This window comes from Lissotriton helveticus, chromosome 3_1, assembly GCF_964261635.1.
Source record: "Lissotriton helveticus chromosome 3_1, aLisHel1.1, whole genome shotgun sequence".
Taxonomy (NCBI): domain Eukaryota; kingdom Metazoa; phylum Chordata; class Amphibia; order Caudata; family Salamandridae; genus Lissotriton; species Lissotriton helveticus.
In genome coordinates this window covers 414,219,530-414,241,207 of record NC_136061.1, presented here as the reverse complement: position 1 = coordinate 414,241,207, position 21,678 = coordinate 414,219,530, and the positions used below count along the sequence as shown (strand labels likewise).

At 48.9% G+C, this 21,678-nt stretch overlaps 1 protein-coding gene across 1 annotated transcript in view; it reads left to right on the top strand.

Moving 5' to 3' along the window:
- The window catches only part of SUMO1 (small ubiquitin like modifier 1), a 69,983-nt gene extending 65,392 nt beyond the window's left edge, over positions 1-4,591 (top strand). Inside the window, exon 5 of the mRNA XM_078680228.1 lies at positions 3,188-4,591. Coding sequence (XP_078536354.1) covers positions 3,188-3,256 — 69 coding nt within the window. The 3' untranslated portion in view covers positions 3,257-4,591. The remainder of the gene's footprint in view (positions 1-3,187) is intronic.
- Positions 4,592-21,678: the final 17,087 nt, after the last annotated feature.

The window sequence follows — 21,678 nt, the reverse complement described above, 5'->3', positions numbered from 1 at the left end:
TATGCGTGTGAGGGTCCAGCATCTGTTTAGCAGATACAATCTACACTCACAGGAATGGGAGCTGAATCCCAAGAATATCTATTTTATACAGTGGTGCACTCCAGACAAAAACCTGCTTGCCGCTGTCCAATAAAAAAGTGCCCATTCTTCTCATCCAGGTTACCAGACTCGCAATATTAGGGGAATGCTGTGTGGTTAATCTGCTCAGGGATATTTACACGAATTCATACAGTGGTATACAAAATGTTGAAGGTGCTAATGACATTGATCTTAGTTGGTTCAACAATGGGCCAGGCAAGTATGGTACTCGGGGTTGCTCAAAATGTTCTTTCTGCCAAACTGTTCAAACTTAGTGATAATGCCAGCTGTTGAAGTTTATCGGCCCAGTCCAAAGTCACTTAATGTTGTGGTGTGTCTTCTGACGGCCTAGAATTTGGATATTGAAACTTACTGTGACTGTGCATAAAAGTTCTTCAGGATGAACTTTTCCCTGCAACATGGACTGGCTGTGTAGCTAAGTGGGAATGCTTCCTTCACTACTATGAACACGTCTGTATAGCTGCTCACAGTTATACATTCACACAAATTGTGCAACCTTTACTTCGTAAAAAGGAAGCAGGTCTGGCCTATACTTCCATTTGTGTACACTTGTCTGCGGTAGCGGATTACTTACAAATAAGGCAGTCCATTTATCTTCAAAAAATATCAGCCATTGAAGCCGTAATGTAAAGCTTGAGAAGAGTTATCCCAACTAGAGTGCCACGTGTCTACTTGGGATCTAAATATTGTCTTAGCAAAACTTCAGCATCATCCTTTAGAGCGACTACACTCATACTTGCTGCAGGCACTTGCATAGAAACTTGCTAGTTGCTTTTCTGGTAGCAGTCTTGTTCATGTGCCTGTAATGCATTCCAAATGGTATCAGTGGACGACCATTTGGCCAAAGACAAAGTAGACTTGCACAAATATCCACAGATACGTCCAAAGATGCTATCGCCTTTTCACTTCAAACAATTGAATATCCAGCATTCTTCTCAAATTCTTTAAGCGTGGCAAACAGGGTGTTGCCTTCATTAGATATCAAACACGCTCTCATTTATTAATTGGACAGGGCTGGACCTAGGTGAAAGATAAAACGGTTGTTTCCTTTGCTCCCTCACATCTTGTGAAAGCCATTTCTAAAGGACGCATAGTCTGAAGGATTGTGCGATGCATTTTGGATTGTTCATTTGTTATACAGGCTTAAACAGACCACTCACTCACTGACTTTCTGAAAGCGCTCTCCAGAAAGGCACAACCACAGATATTTGCAAGGCAGCGAGCAACATGGTAAGCTCCTAACTTATTATGCACTAAACATTACTGGTGTTGACATTCCTACTATAAAAGAATAAATAGGTCAAATGGTTTTCAAGACATTTACTACAGCTACCTCTCCTTTCTGTCCTCATCAGCCTTGCGGGGATGGGGGCACTGCTTTAGAGTCTGTGCACAATATGTGATCTGCTGTCACACAGTGGTGCAAACGGTAAATGTTTTTTACCTTTAGCTGTTTACAGCTTGTTGGTTTACATGTGCCAACCTCTTCCCCTGTGGTGGAAATTTAAGACTTTGATAGTTTGACTTTACTAAGCAGGTGACTGTACCCGGAACTACCATTGAGCATACTTACTCTGTCGGCTTCGCATCCCGCACTACGGGGTGTCACGCATAAGAAAACTACATGTGTTTGCACCCAACACACGTGGACTAGAAATTTAGCCGGAATTAGCGATTGGATTCTTACTTTAACAAGTGCTACTATTAAACAAAGCTACTTCGGTTACTCGTTGGAAACCTTTTATTCTTAGACCAAAGAACTGATTTTGTACTAAGACGAACCCGGTCTCGAGCAGGGCCGGGACGGAATTATCACCGGCACTGCGACCTTTGGTCCTACATAGACCATCAACAGCCCTGATGAGTCGCGGGAAAAGGTGTTTCCCTGCGACGAAACACGTGTCGGCTGGCATTGTTTGAAGATTAAAAGAGGAGCCGGAACATTGGTGTCCCCATTTTTGACTGCTGTAACCGAACTTTAATGTCCATTGATGAAACCGAACTTTAATGTCCATTGTGACATCTGATTTGCTCTAACCCTCATTATAGTGTGCAGTGGGTCCTGTTTTGATTGTTTACGTTGTGTCACTTGACACAACCTTGAGAGGTTTAGGGTCTTACCTCTAACCCATTTGCACCTTTTGCTTCACCATAGCTACTGCGTATTACCAGTGCGCCCAGTATTTCCCTCATCCGTTAAATACCCTGTTCTATATTGTTTACTAAGCAGTTCACCTTTAATTCTACACACAAAAGGAGAAACGACTATTCCCATTAGGGAAAAAATACGATATTATATGGTGGAGTCTTTGTTCTGATGCATTGTGGGTTTTCTAATAACGAGACCTCTTCCAAACTGAAACTTCTGTATTGAAGTAAACAACTTGTAATATTCCTAACCCAACACTACTTGGCAGGACAGTGAACAGCATGTGATCTACAGCATGACATGCTACAAACTGTTAGTTACAGGTAAGCACCAATTGCCTTATTTTGAACCAGAAGTGATAGGAGCAGAACTTGAAATAGTTAAGTATAGTTGTGCGATGTACCAGTTGTAGAAGGCCCGATGTAGCTCATGGGATCTCGATGAGAATAATGAAGAAATATGTTGTGAAGAAAGCTTTAGATTGCTTTCGGGCATTATTGCTCTTTCTGCATTCCCCTCATGATCCACTTTCTCTCTTTAATGAGAATGTAATGCAGATCTATTTGACAATAAATATGCGAGGTCTAAAGCTCCAATTTGGGGTTGAAATGAAGGTAAATATTAGTACTTTTACGGTAAGTAATTACGGCCATACCCCCTTGTCAGGTGGTCTGGTAAATCCAACCTTTATAAAGTATAGTGATGTTCATTGAACAACCAGTAGTAGAGTTTGGGCTTAATTACCGATGGAATCCCTTCCAACCCTACAAGCCTGCTGATTCTCCCGAGACCCACAGATCCCTACTTTTAGCCATAATAAACACAGTGAAAAAAACGTGTAACGTGAAGTGGATATAAAAAGTGCCATTCACAAATGTGTTTTTGCTTGCACTAGCACCATCCTGCAGTCTCAAACTGATTCTTGTTTTCTATTTACAGCTCGGGATGGAAGAGGAAGATGTCATTGAAGTTTATCAAGAACAGACGGGCGGTCACTCGAAAGCTTAAATATTCTGGGATTTTTTTTGGGTCATCCTGACTTCTCCTTCCTCCCCCTCCCGTCCTTTCCTAAAACCTTGAAATGCGTTTTTATATTTTAATTATAATTCTTTTGTTATGTGTTCAACACTGAAATGGAACTGGCAGATAGATCTATGATTCTGTTTTTATTTCCATATCTATGATCTAAGTACACGCTCTAGCTGTATACAGTCATCATTAGTGCTTACTTGTGGACCATACGAGCCCTGTATCACCCTCCCTCAAGCCATCTATTTCTGATTCAAACACTCTTGTCCACCAGGAGCCATTATTTCTGGTATCTGGAAGTTCCTCCAACATCCGAACTACCAAAGCCTGTCATCAATTGTCTCCTGAACTCTGTATCTTTTATTTTCAGGGATATGTTGACCATATCGTTCCAGTGAAAGTAAACCGAAATTGCTGTTCTTTTCAGCAACATTGTATAGTTCCCCAGTAGGATAGGAGCAACGTGGAAATTGTTTTTTATGGGAAATGGGGGATGGCATGTTTGGGTTTTTGTATTTCTCCCAAAAAGATGGCTGTGCTTAAAGGAAAAAAAGCCAGTTCACAATTTTTTTTGATTGAAGACCATGCTATAAGAACTGGGAAACATTTTCTTTCAATTATGGATCCCCACATGCAACAAAAAAAAGCGGGTAATTTCATTTGACAGTTGTAATTGTGGACGTTTCACTTGGGTTTCAGCAAGAGAGTATTTTTTGTTTGTACTAGCTACGTTAAAATAAAAGGAAAACATTTTTTAAAAACAGTCCATTAGCATTTGTTAACTGCCTTCATGGAAAATTAGTAGCGAAACCACATTTGTCGTCTTACAATTCAAATTCTTTGCACTTCAGTTAAGAAAACTGATTAGCACAATATGTGTTAGGCACTTATTATGTGAAATAATATCAGCTAAGCCTATCCTGCGTGTACACATTCATGTTTTAAATCTCAAATGCAGGGGTATTTTTTTAGGGAATACATTGAGGTAGTTGTTGGTATCCAGGAGTTTTTTTTCTCAACTCTTGGGGCACTTACCTCTTGTTTGGTGCATTTATTTTTTTCAACTGTAAAAACTTTCCAGCAAATACTTTTAACTGTGCCCTTTGAGACTCTCCTGCGGGCATAAGGACATTCGCATAATGTTTTGACTCGTGGAAAATATATGAATATTATTCTGTTATAAAAAGGGGTTATGTAACCTCACCAAGTTACTTTGACAAATTCAATATCAAGTCAAACCTTGTGCATGTGAATTTTATCCTGTTTGTCTGTTATTTCCTCACCTTGCAATAAAGGTCCTTTTTATATGTGTTACTATGTTATACTTACAGTGTGTTTTATATCTGACTTTGCTGAAGCAGTTTCCTTTCTTTCTTGTGGCTTCTGAGGCTAAGGGATATCATCTTTTGTATTGTTGAGTGAGTGCTACGTAGGCAATCGGTAGCATAACCCCTTCGAGGCTGATGACGAGCTCAGCTAGTCAAGAGTTTTACCTGCTGTGCGCTCATGACGAGCTGAGCTCGTCATGAACCGCGGGGTTTTTTAAACTTCAGCGGGAAAAACCGCCGCGCGCATGAGGTTAAGCTATGCCATCTGAAACTGTTAATGTCTGTGCAGCTCCTCCCTACGGTTCTTTTCTGTGGTCGGTGCCCTCAGTGACTGTTGGGTTGTTGCCATGTTAAGTAACCAAGGTGAGCTATTCCTGTTGTAGCAAAAAACGTAATGTTTATGCTCCTGTAAATTAGAGAACCTTGTTTCAGTAGTTTTACAGATATTCCCTGAAAATGTTTCCTCTAACACAAAAGCACATTTTCATTTGTTCAATTGGAAGAGGCTTGCGCAATCTGGCTGTGTTGCCTTGATGCAAGAACTGGATTTCAGCCTTGTACATCTATTCCCATTTTGTATATCCCAGTGTAATGATAACGGATGTGGAAGTGGGAGTTAAAAATAGTATTCTAACAAAAAGAAGCATTGGGAAATCATACTCTGCATCGGTTGTATGGGATTTCATAGATAAAACGATTTTGTGGAATACCATTAGTGAGAACCATTTCACATAAACTGCTTGATGGAAAATTCCAGAATAAATGGCATTTACCATTTTATAGAAACCAATTAATAGAATGCCCTTTTGTTCTAAATCAGCTTTTGCATGCTTATTTTTTAAGGTGCAAGTACAATGGCTGCAGGGCTTACTTTCAGAAACCGTTTCGATGGTGGTTTTTATTTCAGGGCTTTACTTTAGGGGACATGATTTCATATTTAGGTCTTTTACATATCCAAACAATTACATCAGATGCTTTTAATTTGCTGACTCTTCACCACCCCTAAATACCATCCAACCCTGACCCCTCTCAATCCCTACATTCCATCAAACCCTGCCAGGAGACCGCTCTTACAACGCGGACCTTAACATGCATAACCACAACCAGGATTTTACAACTCGTATGTCTTTCCCACGCATGCCTTTACAACAAATTGCCTCTCAAAGGCATGCATGGTAAAGGCATATGGATTTTAAATGTAAGTACTGGGTCAGTATCAAGTGTGTGTGTGTGTATATATATATATATATATATCAGCTCGACAGTCCCTCCCCGCAAATTCCGGGAATTAGGGAGCAGCACTCCGGGGTAAATTCACAGTTAGGTTTTATTATTCAAAACGCGCTTTCGGCACTCGGCCTTCGTCAGTGTTCAAAGCAACAGTACAGCGCAAAGTCTCAATGCTTTTAAAATCGTCACGTGATATTTTACAAGACACAGAGATAGGACCACGAAAATAAAAATGGTCGCCATCTTTGAATGGGTAAAGTGTGTTCAATATTGCTTGCCGCTCCAAATATATATATATATTCACTGAAAAAACCATAGGTTTCACACCAGTTATAGTTAGGAATTAGCATTTAAAAAACCTATTAAATTCACTGAAAAAAACCATAGGTTTCACACCTGTTATAGTTAGCTGGAAGTTTTACTCGCATAAAACCATTGAAATTCCCACGTTATAGTTAGTTGGACTCACTATAACTTGCGCGTGCAATGCACTGCTGATGACATCACATATTACATTACTCATGACATGGTCAGTGACATCACTCATGACATCAGTCCAACTAACTATAACGTGGGAATTTCAATGGTTTTATGCGAGTAAAACTTCCAGCTAACTATAACAGGTGTGAAATCTATGGTTTTTTCAGTGAATTTAATAGGTTTTTTAAATGCTAATTCTTAACTATAACTGGTGTGAAACCTATGTTTTTTTCAGTGAATTTCAATGGTTTTTTAATAGCAAATCTCTATAGGTATAAAAAGTAAAAAAATTTATAACAAATTTGTAGGAAGGTTGACCCCTGACTATGGTTGCCCCCAACTTTTTGCCTGGTGTTTTGCTGGTTTTCTGACTTAGTTGACCTGAGGCCCTGCTGTTCAGGACCTCAGGCCCACTGCTCTCTCTGTAAAATGGATTCCATGTACCTTAGGTACATATCTAAATTGGATACTGAGTCACCTTATCAGTCCCTGTACTGTGTACCTTAGGTACCCAGGGCCTAGGTGTACCCAGGGCCTACCAGGGGCTGCAGCATGTATTATGCCACCCCTGGATGGCCATCCAAATCTGACACAACTGGCTGCTTGACAGCTGGGGCAAGGTGGTGTAATCACCCTTTGCTTTAGATATAGTATACCTATATCTAACCCTAAAAATGGACACACAGATCTCCTATCAGTCACTCCTATGGCAGGCCTTAACAATCCTGAAGGCAGAGTGCTTGGAATCGTGTGAGATGGTGCTCTAGCATGAGCTGAGCCTGTCTGCGGCTTTCGGGATCCATCCCTTAGCCGTTTCCATGATATCGCATACCATATACTCTTAAGTGCATTATAATCCTCGCGGTTATGTGCCAACTCTGGTATCGCTTTATCAAAACATGTCGAGTAAGGTGTCATACGAATTGGAATACTAACCCCTCGCCAATTCTGGCGACGGGGTTAGCATTCCACCCTTCTAGAGGGACACGACATGCCTGTAACCTGTAACCCGGTTAAAAGTCAGACAGAGCCTTAGCATCCACAAAATGGATGCTGCCACCGAGACACAAGTCTGCCCTCCTGCTGCTGGGAGTCCTCCCAGAGCAGGAGATAAGGACAAAGGGTTTCCTGCCAGGGGCGGTGCCAGCACCGTCCCAGACAGGGTTTTGTGTATTGTAGGTAGGCAGGGCTTTAGAGGAAGGTGACTGCACGTGGCACCCCGGTGCTCACTGTGCATAGGCTGGCTGGAACCAGTTCCAGGGTCACTCCAGACCCTGTGCTGGGGAAAAGCCCGCCAAGGAAGTGGGTGTAACCACCCCCCTCCTAGTCCCACCCATAGGGCAGGACTTAGTCGCGTGCCAGCCCCTTTTTACAGGATAAAGGTAGAGACTGGCCCCCTTCCAAATCAGATCATCTTTGAATCCTGAAACTACTTTCTGCGAAAGGAACTCAAGACTTCTTCCTAAGATTTCTCCCTTGTGACTAAGGAGTAGTCACCCTGCATCCGCAGGCACCATCTAAGAACACTGCGGTCTGCTGTAAGTCCTTCCTCCGGAATCCGACTGCCCAGCTCGACGAGAACCGGCTTCCCTGGCACCTCTGACCTCTACCCACCTCTACAGCCCAGCTGAGAACCGTGGGTGCGACGAGACCTCAAGGGACCGGCCATCTGCAAGACTGCACGACTTCTTTCCAGCAAGCCCGCCGAGTAATCTACTGGTGAGTGCTTTGGGGTCCGAGAAGCCCCGACTCTGAGCAGCTCCAGCTCCGAAGTGCAGCCCCCCAGCATCTCCACGATCTGCGTGGGGCCCTTCTGCTTTCCGCTGCTCATCGCGTTGTTTGGCTACTAGCCCGTTGGCTTGTGGCCTTCCTGACGACGCCCGACGACATTTCTGCTGCTGGTCTGGTTGCTCCAGACTGGCCCTTGCTCCCTCCCAGAAGAGGAGCACCCTGGACCCTCCTGGTCCACTCAAGACGCCATTTTGAGTCCACCGCGTGGGCTTGAATTAGCCAAGGCTTGTTGCCCAATCCTGGGTAACTTCGACGCCAACGACTTCATCCTTCGTGGGACAGCTCGCACCCCCATCCTGGTCGCCGACAACGCCTCCTGGTCCGAGAGACTGCAGAGCCCAGCAGCGCCCACTCACCTGACTGCGGTGACTTCGCCCGGTGCCATCCTGGTGCCCACTTAATCACTGGCTAGTGATTCAAGAACTTGGTCCCCTCTGCTTTCAGGTTTTCTTCTTCCTTGATCCAGGCTTGGATCCATCGAACTTTCCTTCACTGGTCGCCTGCCAGCAACTTCCTTCTTCCAGGCTCCTGGTCCGGCAACGAGATCCCCGACGTCTTTTCAGACCTATGCAGCTGCAGCCCCTGGGCTAGGTAACTTCGGCACTTCGGTGTCCCAGCATAGCCTCACTATCCTAGGGTCAGGATCCACTGTCGTTTTCTTCCTACCAGGTCGGGTTCGCCCGTGAACACTAACTTTGTGAATTCTAGCTTCCATAGACTTTGTCCCGCATCCCGCGTGAGAGTGCACACTCTGCACCCGAGTCCCCTGGGCCTCCTAGTAGTAATCTAACGATTCCCTAGTCCAGTCCTAGCGATTCCAAAGCCTATTAGAACTGTTACTTACCTGCTAGTAATTCGCATTCCACTTTGAGCGTATATGGTTTTTCGTGCCCCTCGGGCATTTGTGGATAACGTGCTAACTTAAGTATTTTCGTAAGAGTTTTGTTGTGTGCTTAGCACCCTGTCCTCATAAAGAGTACAGGGTTGTTGTGATTCTAATAAATACATTGTTTATTTTCATAACACTTGTGTGGTGTCCTTTCACTGGGTGTTCAAGGGGTAATGTGATGGTAAAACAGCTGGCTTAACACGCCCTCTAGAGTCTTAGCCTTAGACTGCTCGTATCCATGCTACTAGGATAGCTGGTCTATAAGGTTGACTTACAACCAATCATCAATAAGGGTTGTTTGGACTGATATATAGTGATCACTAGAATAGTGAGCACTGCACATCAGGCCAACTTCTCACATTGGTGGCAGCGGTGGGATTTGAGCTTGCTGTTGTTTTACCACACATGCCCTAAGAATATCTTGTGAAAGATCACATAAGTACTAAAGGTACATATAACTTAGCTTAGAATACTCTGAGTTCTACTGAACCAGCTGTTGTAGCTCCTAGGGCCTAGCACACCCTAAACTACAACTCTAGCAAGGGATCAGTAGGCAAACATATAGTGTAGGTAAGTGCACCACTTACACCTCACTAGAAAAGCATGTCGACTCAGGGGGACTCTACTGAGACTCCCCTGGTCAGTGTTGACCCTCCACAGGTCACTTCAAGATATGCAGCTCTCAATTTTCAGGAGATGAGGCAACTCTGTGTCTCCAGGAAACTGAAGCAGGGGTCTAACCCCACCCTTCCCTTTCTGATAGGTCTCTTAGAGACATATGATGCCAGAAAGCTCTCTCAGTTACATGAGAGCATGCCAGCCTTAGAGGGAACCTCTGGGGATCCAGACCTCCCCAACACTGATTCAGCAGTTGAGGAGGAGGATGAGGAGGTACTCTCTGGGGATGAGGTAGACAAGGGTCTTGAGGTAGTCAGAAGGCTAACTAGGACCAACTTAGACTTACTTGGGCTAGGATCTGGGGGCCCCCCAGTACTAACCCGAAGTGGGCCTAACCTTGGAGTTAGGAGAGATAGATCTCTTTCTAGGGACTCCAATAGATCTCTGCACTCTAATGCCTCTTCTCAGGGGAGAAGGAATCCTCCACAGAGGAGATTTACTTCCCCTCAGAGAAAGGAGCATGAGGCTAGGATGAGACAAGCTGAACTGAGGATTGAAAGGGAAGAAATTGCCCTGGCCAAAGAGAAGCTTGCCCTGGCAAGAGAGCAGCAGATGAGTGGGCTAGCTCCCACTGGTGGCAGCAATCTCCCAAGAGATAGAGAGAAGGGTTTAGATACTAAACACCTGACTAAAATAGTGCCCCCCTTTAAGCAAGGGGATGACATCCAGAAATGGATGGCTGCTCTGGAGAGGGCCTGCACTGTGCAGTGCATTCCCCAGAGTCAGTGGGCAGCTATACTGTGGCTCTCCTTTGATGGTAAAGGTAGAGATAAGCTCCTCACTACAAGAGTGGAGGATGCTAACAATTACCAGGTCCTGAAAAATGCACTGGTTGATGGGTTTGGTTTAACCACTGAGCAGTACAGGTTGCTGTTCAGAGACACCCAGAAAACTCAGTCTCAGGACTGGTCAGACTTTGTTGATTGTGCCACTAAGGCTTTGGAAGGCTGGCTACTGGGTAGTAAGGTTACTGATTTCAAGGGATTGTATAATCTAATTATGAGAGAGCAAGTCTTAAATAATTGTCAGAACCAGTTATTACACCAGCACCTGGTAGACTCTGATCTGACCTCTCCACAAGAATTGGGTAAGAGGGCAGACAAATGGGTCAGAACCAGGATTAGGCCCAAGAACCAAGGTGGTGACCAGAAAAAGGAATCAACCAAGCCTCAAGAGAAGGGTGGGAATAAATCTCCAGATCAAACCACACCAGGGCCCCAAAAATCCTCTGAGGGGGGTGGGTCCCAGAATCCTTCCAACAACCAGAAGAAACCTTATTGTTATCCCTGTAAACAGGTGGGTCATTTAAAAACTGACAGCAGTTGCCCAAAGAATAACAATAAGGAAAACATACCCCCAAGTAACATTCCCAAACCTCCTGTTACTACTAGTAGTAATCCCCCAGGTGGTGGGAGTGCCCCCAAGAATTTGGGTGCATTTACTTTGGGAGTTCCTGGGGACTCTGGCCTAACCAGGTCCCCTGACTTAGATACTCTTGTCTGTGAGACTGGCATGGGGTTTGCCAACTTCACAACTTGTCCCAACACTTTGGGCAAGTACAGACAGGAGCCCCTCATCAATGGTATAAAAGTTGAGGCCTATAGAGATACAGGGGCTAGCATCACTATGGTGACTGAGAGTCTAGTCCCCTCAAGGCAACTTTTACCTGGTGCCACATACCAGGTAACCAATATTGATGGAGTACAGAGAAATCATCCCATGGCAGTGGTCAATCTCAGCTGGGGAGGTGTCACTGGCCACAAGAGAGTGGCAGTGTCACCAAACTTGCCTGTAGATTGCCTACTGGGGAATGATTTAGAGCTCTCAGCCTGGGCTGAAGTAGAGCAAGAGACCCATTCTAGAATGGTGAACATCCATGGTAAGGCTAGTGGGGCAGTGGTAGCCACAGCCCCAGTCCAAGATATCCTCCCTGAACAGGTCAGGAGGGTTGTGCCAGTCACAACCCAATCTCAGACAACTTCCTTCCCAGAACAGGTTGTCAAGGCTGTGATGATCACAGCCCACACCCAAACTGAGCCCCCTCCTGAAAAGGTTGGGAGAGTTGTGATGGCCACAGCTCAAACTCAGACAGATGACAGTGTTGTGAAGCCTGAAACTATGGATCACTCCACTCAGACAGAGAGTATTGAGGAGGAAGAGAAATCTCCCTCCCACCAGACTTTAGGAAAGGATCAGCCTCCTCAGGGAACTGATCTGACCCCTTGTGAAGAAACTGCCACAGAGGTAGTCAGGCCTAGCCTGGCAGAACCCCTGATGTCAGTGGACCCTTCCAAGGTGGGACCCAGTCTGGAGCAGGTAACCTGCCCCTCTCTACCCTGCCTCAGTCAGCCCAGGGCTGTAGAGGTCAGGGAGGCCAGTGTTGGACCCCAAAGGGCCCCCTGTCCAAAAGAATTTCCCAATCAGCAGATTAAGGGCACTGAAGCTAGTAGTCCTAGCCAAGTGAAAATAAAACATACTCCTGAGGGATCCCCCTTAAAATTAGTTAGGGACCTCCCACAGATGGACACTGTTGGGCACAGCCAAACTTGGGACCTGAGGGCCCCAGACCTGACCTGTCCCTCCAGTAAGCCAAACAGAGGGACCCAACCTCCAGCTGTAGGTAGCCAGAGGTTGACCCTGAGAGCCCAAAACAACTCAGTCTTGGAAAGAAAGGCCTATATGGTGGGAAATGATTGGAGGAAGCTGAGCCCAAAATTAGTGGAGCCTCACTTCAGTACTCCATTTCAGCACCAGCCTTTTTCTTTGACAAAACACACCACAGGTAGAGATTCCCTATGGTGGAGACCCTCAGACACCCTTAGGGTGAGGGATTGCTTAGTGGACCATGACATAGGGGGTAACCATGCCAGTGCTGGTACTTCCTTAAATGGCCACTTAGGCAATATAGGCTTACCTGGACAAGGATAGCCTTATCTCCTTTCGTTTGGGGGGGGGTTATGTAGGAAGGTTGACCCCTGACTATGGTTGCCCCCAACTTTTTGCCTGGTGTTTTGCTGGTTTTCTGACTTAGTTGACCTGAGGCCCTGCTGTTCAGGACCTCAGGCCCACTGCTCTCTCTGTAAAATGGATTCCATGTACCTTAGGTACATATCTAAATTGGATACTGAGTCACCTTATCAGTCCCTGTACTGTGTACCTTAGGTACCCAGGGCCTAGGTGTACCCAGGGCCTACCAGGGGCTGCAGCATGTATTATGCCACCCCTGGATGGCCATCCAAATCTGACACAACTGGCTGCTTGACAGCTGGGGCAAGGTGGTGTAATCACCCTTTGCTTTAGATATAGTATACCTATATCTAACCCTAAAAATGGACACACAGATCTCCTATCAGTCACTCCTATGGCAGGCCTTAACAATCCTGAAGGCAGAGTGCTTGGAATCGTGTGAGATGGTGCTCTAGCATGAGCTGAGCCTGTCTGCGGCTTTCGGGATCCATCCCTTAGCCGTTTCCATGATATCGCATACCATATACTCTTAAGTGCATTATAATCCTCGCGGTTATGTGCCAACTCTGGTATCGCTTTATCAAAACATGTCGAGTAAGGTGTCATACGAATTGGAATACTAACCCCTCGCCAATTCTGGCGACGGGGTTAGCATTCCACCCTTCTAGAGGGACACGACATGCCTGTAACCTGTAACCCGGTTAAAAGTCAGACAGAGCCTTAGCATCCACAAAATGGATGCTGCCACCGAGACACAAGTCTGCCCTCCTGCTGCTGGGAGTCCTCCCAGAGCAGGAGATAAGGACAAAGGGTTTCCTGCCAGGGGCGGTGCCAGCACCGTCCCAGACAGGGTTTTGTGTATTGTAGGTAGGCAGGGCTTTAGAGGAAGGTGACTGCACGTGGCACCCCGGTGCTCACTGTGCATAGGCTGGCTGGAACCAGTTCCAGGGTCACTCCAGACCCTGTGCTGGGGAAAAGCCCGCCAAGGAAGTGGGTGTAACCACCCCCCTCCTAGTCCCACCCATAGGGCAGGACTTAGTCGCGTGCCAGCCCCTTTTTACAGGATAAAGGTAGAGACTGGCCCCCTTCCAAATCAGATCATCTTTGAATCCTGAAACTACTTTCTGCGAAAGGAACTCAAGACTTCTTCCTAAGATTTCTCCCTTGTGACTAAGGAGTAGTCACCCTGCATCCGCAGGCACCATCTAAGAACACTGCGGTCTGCTGTAAGTCCTTCCTCCGGAATCCGACTGCCCAGCTCGACGAGAACCGGCTTCCCTGGCACCTCTGACCTCTACCCACCTCTACAGCCCAGCTGAGAACCGTGGGTGCGACGAGACCTCAAGGGACCGGCCATCTGCAAGACTGCACGACTTCTTTCCAGCAAGCCCGCCGAGTAATCTACTGGTGAGTGCTTTGGGGTCCGAGAAGCCCCGACTCTGAGCAGCTCCAGCTCCGAAGTGCAGCCCCCCAGCATCTCCACGATCTGCGTGGGGCCCTTCTGCTTTCCGCTGCTCATCGCGTTGTTTGGCTACTAGCCCGTTGGCTTGTGGCCTTCCTGACGACGCCCGACGACATTTCTGCTGCTGGTCTGGTTGCTCCAGACTGGCCCTTGCTCCCTCCCAGAAGAGGAGCACCCTGGACCCTCCTGGTCCACTCAAGACGCCATTTTGAGTCCACCGCGTGGGCTTGAATTAGCCAAGGCTTGTTGCCCAATCCTGGGTAACTTCGACGCCAACGACTTCATCCTTCGTGGGACAGCTCGCACCCCCATCCTGGTCGCCGACAACGCCTCCTGGTCCGAGAGACTGCAGAGCCCAGCAGCGCCCACTCACCTGACTGCGGTGACTTCGCCCGGTGCCATCCTGGTGCCCACTTAATCACTGGCTAGTGATTCAAGAACTTGGTCCCCTCTGCTTTCAGGTTTTCTTCTTCCTTGATCCAGGCTTGGATCCATCGAACTTTCCTTCACTGGTCGCCTGCCAGCAACTTCCTTCTTCCAGGCTCCTGGTCCGGCAACGAGATCCCCGACGTCTTTTCAGACCTATGCAGCTGCAGCCCCTGGGCTAGGTAACTTCGGCACTTCGGTGTCCCAGCATAGCCTCACTATCCTAGGGTCAGGATCCACTGTCGTTTTCTTCCTACCAGGTCGGGTTCGCCCGTGAACACTAACTTTGTGAATTCTAGCTTCCATAGACTTTGTCCCGCATCCCGCGTGAGAGTGCACACTCTGCACCCGAGTCCCCTGGGCCTCCTAGTAGTAATCTAACGATTCCCTAGTCCAGTCCTAGCGATTCCAAAGCCTATTAGAACTGTTACTTACCTGCTAGTAATTCGCATTCCACTTTGAGCGTATATGGTTTTTCGTGCCCCTCGGGCATTTGTGGATAACGTGCTAACTTAAGTATTTTCGTAAGAGTTTTGTTGTGTGCTTAGCACCCTGTCCTCATAAAGAGTACAGGGTTGTTGTGATTCTAATAAATACATTGTTTATTTTCATAACACTTGTGTGGTGTCCTTTCACTGGGTGTTCAAGGGGTAATGTGATGGTAAAACAGCTGGCTTAACACGCCCTCTAGAGTCTTAGCCTTAGACTGCTCGTATCCATGCTACTAGGATAGCTGGTCTATAAGGTTGACTTACAACCAATCATCAATAAGGGTTGTTTGGACTGATATATAGTGATCACTAGAATAGTGAGCACTGCACATCAGGCCAACTTCTCACAAAATTTTATATTGTATAATTATTTAATAGTTTTTTTTTTTTTTTTTTTTTTGCCTCAGAGCGCTCCCGGGGCGCAAACCGGTGAACGCACGGGTAAGCGCAATGTTGCGGCGCGCCCCGGGGCGCGTACCGGTGAGCGTCCCGTTGGCGCTATTCTCGCAAACGAAAACAACATCGTGACGTTTCGCGTAATGCGTCATATGACGCACTGCGTAAGCGCACCCGGAAGCACGCGAGCGCATACGATCGCGCAACGTCCTGACGCTCTTACACTACGCGCCCTCGGGCGCGCTCCAGAGCGCGTAGCGTAAGCGTAACAAGTCATATGACCTTGAAATAACTCTTTTCATTGGTTCCTAACTTTTTTTTTTTTTTTTTACAAAAACTGAAATCCCCACCCATTTCCTTCACTTCTTGTTTCACTTTTGTGAGTGCAAGACCTGCTTTTGGCACCTGTGTCATATTTACTTCTATTATCATGGCTGCAAGAGCATCCAGCAGCGGTGATGAGACTGAGGATTTCATTGATGAGGAGGTTCCTGAACGAACTGTGAAGGAACATTTCATTTGGAAATTTTTCAAAATTCCAGAGGGGGAGAAGAAGGTAAATGCTCCAAAGGTGGAGTGTAAAATATGCCACACCATTTTTTCCAAACTGTTTACTGTGAGCATTTTTCAGGGTTTAGTGTGGCCATGGCTCAAGGGCATTGTTAGGGTTTAGGGTGGGTATGTGTTTGCACTGGTAAGGACAATGTTGGGGTTTATGGGGATTTGGGTGGCAAGGGTAATTTTAGGGTGTATGGGAGGCAATGTGCCTTCTAATTATTTTTTTCCTCTGTGCTGCAGTGTACGTTCTCTGTGCGCTGCAACCAAGATCTGAAAGAAACCGGTTAGTGTTAGATTCCTTACCTTAGAATATCCCCAACCGTCCGACTTGATCCGGAAAGTTTTCGTCCGTAGTACCCCTGCGTGCCGCTAGGCGTCGTCTGCGGCTCCGCATCCGTCGTCGGCGTGATCGCCGGGATGACTTCGTCGGAGTACTTAGCCGCTGCCCTCGCGCGCTGATGTCAGTTTTTTTTTTTTTTTCAGCGCTAGCAAGCGCAGATCCGGGAAGAGCAGTACTCTGTCATTTTTTGATTAACTTTTTTGGATCTATTTTGATCACTTCTTGAGTCGACCTTCGACTCGCGGTGCCGATAGGGGTGCCAGGGTTTAAACCTTGCGAGGACTGTCACCGCTTGGTGTCGGTGACCGACCCCCACCATCAGTGCCTTTACTGTCTCAGGGGCCGACCACGGTGACAAATTGCGCCCCGACTGCTGGGCCTTGACCTCAAATCCTAGACTGGAGCGGTCCCGTAAGCAGCTCGAGCTCCGGCAGTCAGCTCCGTGCCGCTCGAGGTCCCGGTCTGGGAGGAAGTCAAGGGACCGGTCGCGGAGCTGCAGTGATTGCCGCTCGATGAGTCACCGCCACTCGTCAGGCTCCAAGTCCTCAGGTAAGTCGAGGCATTCGAAAAAGAAGTCGAAGAGACGTCATCGCTCTTCCGACTCCCCCCGACACGGCCGGGGGGACGGTCGACACCGCCCACGCAGTTCCGCCGGAGCCGCAAGCGTAGCGACGCCGGAGGAGATACGTGACTTCCTCATGGCTATGAGTACTCGCTTCCCTCTGCCGGACCCTGTTGAGGCACCTTCGGTCCCCACGGGTCCATCTGGGAGCCCTAGCAGGCCGGCAGCTGCGGCGCCGTCGGGGGCTTCGGCACCGTCTTCGACTCCGGTACCGACGCTGCAGGGCCCCGCAGGATCCAGGCCTGGATCCGTGTCGTCGCCAGTCGACTTTACGACTCCTCCGCTGGAGCCGATCCCGAGGGTGTCTTCTACGACACCGTCCCCGGACGACGTAGTCCCAGCCCCGGTCCGGGACAGGCGCCGCTCGGTGTCGTCTCCGGCGCCGATGGGTGAGCAATTCACCTATGACCCGGCTCCATCATTTTTCCCTGATTATCAGGAGATGGATGACGAGGAGGACTGGGAGGGGTCTGAGGACCCTCTGTCACTGCAGTGCCAGTTGAGCCAGGACTGGGCAGACGAGGCCAGTGGTCTGGACACTTCGCCTGACACTGGATTCGTCTCTCCTCCCTACGTGGCTACAGAGGAGGAGGCTGCTTACAGCGTGCTGTTGACTAGGGCGGCCAAGGCCTTGGCTCTTGAGCTCCCTGTCGCAGTCGTGAGGACTAACCTCCTCACTGAGGTGCTCAAACCGCAGGCAAGCTCCTCGGAGCCTCTACTGCCATTTATAGAGGCCCTCCCTGAATTTTCTGCTGGGCACCTGGTCCAAGCCCTCCACAGGCCTTGGCTCGGGGCAACCCTAGCTTCCTGTCCGTTCACCCCACCCCGAGAGCCTGGTGATCCTGGCCTCTACGTCCCAAACCGCATTCCCGACCGCTCCTCCGGATCGGAAATCCAAAAGGTACGATCAGTTTGGGAAGAAACTGTTCTCCTCCTTGAGTTTGGGGCTGCGGTCTGTCAACACCACCTACCTTTTGGGCCGTTACACCCACTCTTTGTGGGATACTGTTGCGGAGGTGCTGCCTCGGGGACCGGAGGAGGCCCTGGCAAAGCTCACCCAAGCCCTGGTGGAAGGGCGGGATGCAGCACGCTACTCAATACGGTGTGGACTCGACACCACAAACTCGCTGGGTAGAGCGATCGCAACAACAGTGGTGGTTCGCTGCCACACCTGGCTGTGGTCCGCCAACTTTTCGGGGGATGTCCAGGCCTGGCTCATGGACATGCCTTTTTGGCAACAAAGCGGACAGTGCGCTGGAATGTTTCAAGGACTCCAGAGCTACGGCCAAGTCCTTGGGCCTAGGCCAGCGCCAGCAAACATCTGCTTTTCGCCCCTTTTGTGGCCAAGGAAGGGACGCCCCCACACGTCCAGCCAGCCACAGGCTGCAGAACCAGTCTCTATGCGGTCACGGACGTGGTTACTGCTGTGGTGGTGCCGGGGGAACAACGGCAGGGTCAGTCCACATCCGCTCCCGCAGCATCTGCCTCTTAAGCCTTCCTAGTCAGGCATTTCAGTTCCATTCGACGCCAGTGGGGGGCAGGGTTTGCCATCACCTCCTCCACTGGCGCACCATCACGTCGGACAGGTGAGTGCTGCAAATCGTCCAAAGGGGCCACTCCCTCCCCTTCGAGGCGACCCCTCCAGCCATGCCACCGCAGTACCACTGCATATTGTGGGATCACTTGAATCTGCAGGAGGAAGTTATGGACCTCTTGGCCAAGGGGGCCATCAAGCGCGTTCCTGGGCCAGAAGTAGGACGTGGTTGCTATTCCCACTACTTTCTGGTACCCAAGAAGGGCAAAGGAGCCTATGCCCTATCTTAGACCTACGGAGCGTCAACGGCTTCCTCCGGAAGGAGAAGTTCAAGATGCTGACTTTGGCTCAGGTCCTGGCTGCCCTGGACCCAGGAGACTGGATGGTAGCGTTGGACTTGCAGTACGCGTATTTCTACATCCCCGTCCTGCCTGCCCACCGGCGCTACCTGCGGTTCACGGTAGGCCATGAGCACTTTCAGTTTACCATGCTCCCCTTCGCCTTTACCAGCGCCCCTCGGGTGTTCACGAAAGTGATGGCGGTGGTCGCACCTCCAGACTACGGCCGACCTCCTGCACTCGCTGGGGTTCTCCATCAATGTGCCGAAGTCACACCTGTGCCCCTCTCAGAAGCTCCATTTCATCGGAGCGGTTCTGGACTCGGCGCAGTTTTGGGTTATTCCCCCCGAACATCCGGTTCGGGATATTCAGGCTCTGATTCCGATCTTTCAGCCTTTATCCCGAGTTTCGGTCAGGTTGGCGCTGCGGCTCCTGTGCCTCCTGCATCTTTCTGGTGCATCACACCAGGTGGCGGATGCGGGCTCTGCAGTGGGACCTGAAGTTTCAGTGGGCACAGCATCAGGGCAACCTGTCCGACCACGTCCTGATCTCGGAGGGCACTGCGAGTCAGTTGCAGTGGTGGCTCGAGAACCGCAATTGGTTCAGCGGCATATCTCTCTCCCTACTCCATCCGTCCGTGCTCCTGCATGTAGTGGTGACGGATGCGTCCCTCCTGGGATAGGGGGGCCACATGGGAGAGAGGGAGATCAGAGGCCTCTGGTCTCCGGCAGAGTCCCGGCTCCATATCAACCCACTGAAGGCATTCCTTCCCTCTGTCCAGGGAAGTGTAGTGTAGGTGTTCACGGACAACACCACCGCCACGTGGTACTGCAACAAACAGGGCGTGGTGGGATTATGGACCCTTTGCCAGGAGACTCTGAGTCTCTGACAATGGCTGGAACACCAGGGTATCACCCTGGTGGTTCAACACCTAGCAGGTTCCCTGAACGCCAGTGCGGATGTACTCAGTTGCCGGTGCATGATGGATCACGAATGCCGTCTGAACTCTGACGTGGCGCAAGGTCTCTTTCAGCAGTGGGGAGAGCCTTGGTTAGATCTATTCACCACCGAAGAGAACGCGCAATGTCATCAGTTCTGCCTGTTGGAATTTCCAAGGTGGCACTTGCTCGCTGACGCTTTTCGTCGCGAGTGGAGCTGCTGTCTGTTATACGCCTTTCCGCCTATACCACTTCTGCCCAGAGTGCTGAAGAAGATCAGGCGAGACCGGGCCCAAGTCATCCTTGTGGCTCCGGACTGGGCACGAAGATACTGGTATCCCGAGCTACTCAGCACGTCAGTCGATCCCCCGATTTGAGTGCCTCTTCAGGAGGACCTTCTGTCGTAGCAGTAGGGAACGGTCCTCCACCCTAACCTGTCCAGTCTCCACCTACATGCGTGGAGATTGAGCAGCGGCAGTTGAGGTCATTTGACTTGCCTCCTGAAGTTTGCGATGTGATTCTGGCAACCAGGCGTCCCTCCACAAAAACGGTATAGGCCTGCAGGTGGAACAAATTTGTGGCATGGTGCACAGCCAAGGCTGTGGATCCACTCTCTGCCCCCCTTTCAGAGGTTCTCCTCTTCCTTCTTTCTCTTGCCCAGCAGGGCTCTGCTCTGGGCACTATTAAGGGCTATCTCTCGGCCATTTCAGCCTTCTTAGGGCTCCCTGATCAGCCTTCTCTTTTCAAGTCCCCTGTTGTAAATAGATTTTTAAAAGGCATCACACAAGTTTCTTCCTGTTCCCTTCGTGATGCATCAGTGGGACTTGAATCTTGTTCTAACATATCTGATGTGCGCTCCCTTTGAGCCACTTCATAACTGTTCTCTTCGTCTTCTGACTCTTAAAACTGCATTCCTGATTGCCATCACCTCTGCCAGGAGAGTGAGTGAGCTCCAGGCTCTATCTTTCAAAACCTCCTTTCCTCTCTGTCCATCCGGACAAAGTTGTTCTGAGGACTCGTCCTTCTTTCCTTCCCAAGGTAGTCGCAGCCTTTCACATCGAGCAGTCCATCACCTTGCCCACCTTCTTTCTGCCTCCGCATCCCTCGAAAGAGGAAGAGAGGCTCCACCGTCTGGACCCAAAACGTGCGCTCTCCAATCTAGATCGCACACGCCAGTTCCGGGTGGACGACCAGCTCTTTGTTAGTTACGTGGGCACTAAGAAGGGAAGGGTGGTGCAAAAACGGACCATCTCTCGGTGGGTCGTCTTGTGCATCAAGGTTTGCTACTCCCTGGCATGCGTGCCCTTCCATCTCGGGCCACGGCAGCTACTACTGCCCTGGGTCGGGGAGTCCCCTTGTAGGACATCTGCCAGGCAGCTGCGTGGGCCTCGCTGCACACGTTTGCTAGACACTACTGCTTGGACAGCCAAGTCCGGAGAGATGGCTTTTTTCGGTCATTCCGTTCTCCAGGACTTTCTGGTGTGATCTTGGTTCGCAGACCCACCACCGGGGTTGGTATTGCTGGGATATCTATTCTAAGGTAAGGAATCTAACACTAACCTGTTTCTTTTAGATGCACAAGTTACTTACCTTCGGTAACAATATTTCTGATAGATACATCTGCCGTGTAGATTCCTCACCTTGTGAATATCCCCTTGCGTCCGCAACATTCGGAAATTCTTTTTGCAGCTTCGCGCCGACTTGGACGTCATAGAGGCACGGCATCGCTCGCGACTCCGCTGACGTCACCGGCGCCTATAATAGGCCCCGCTGGCGTGATGACATCAGTTCCCTTTTTTCCGCGTCATCAACGCTAACGGTTTCGGGAATCCCAGTTACAATACTGTGACTTTGTTTCATTACTCTGTATTTTCTGCTTCTTTATTTAGATAAGATGTCGAAGAAAACCGGTTTCAAGCCCTGCAGGGAGTGT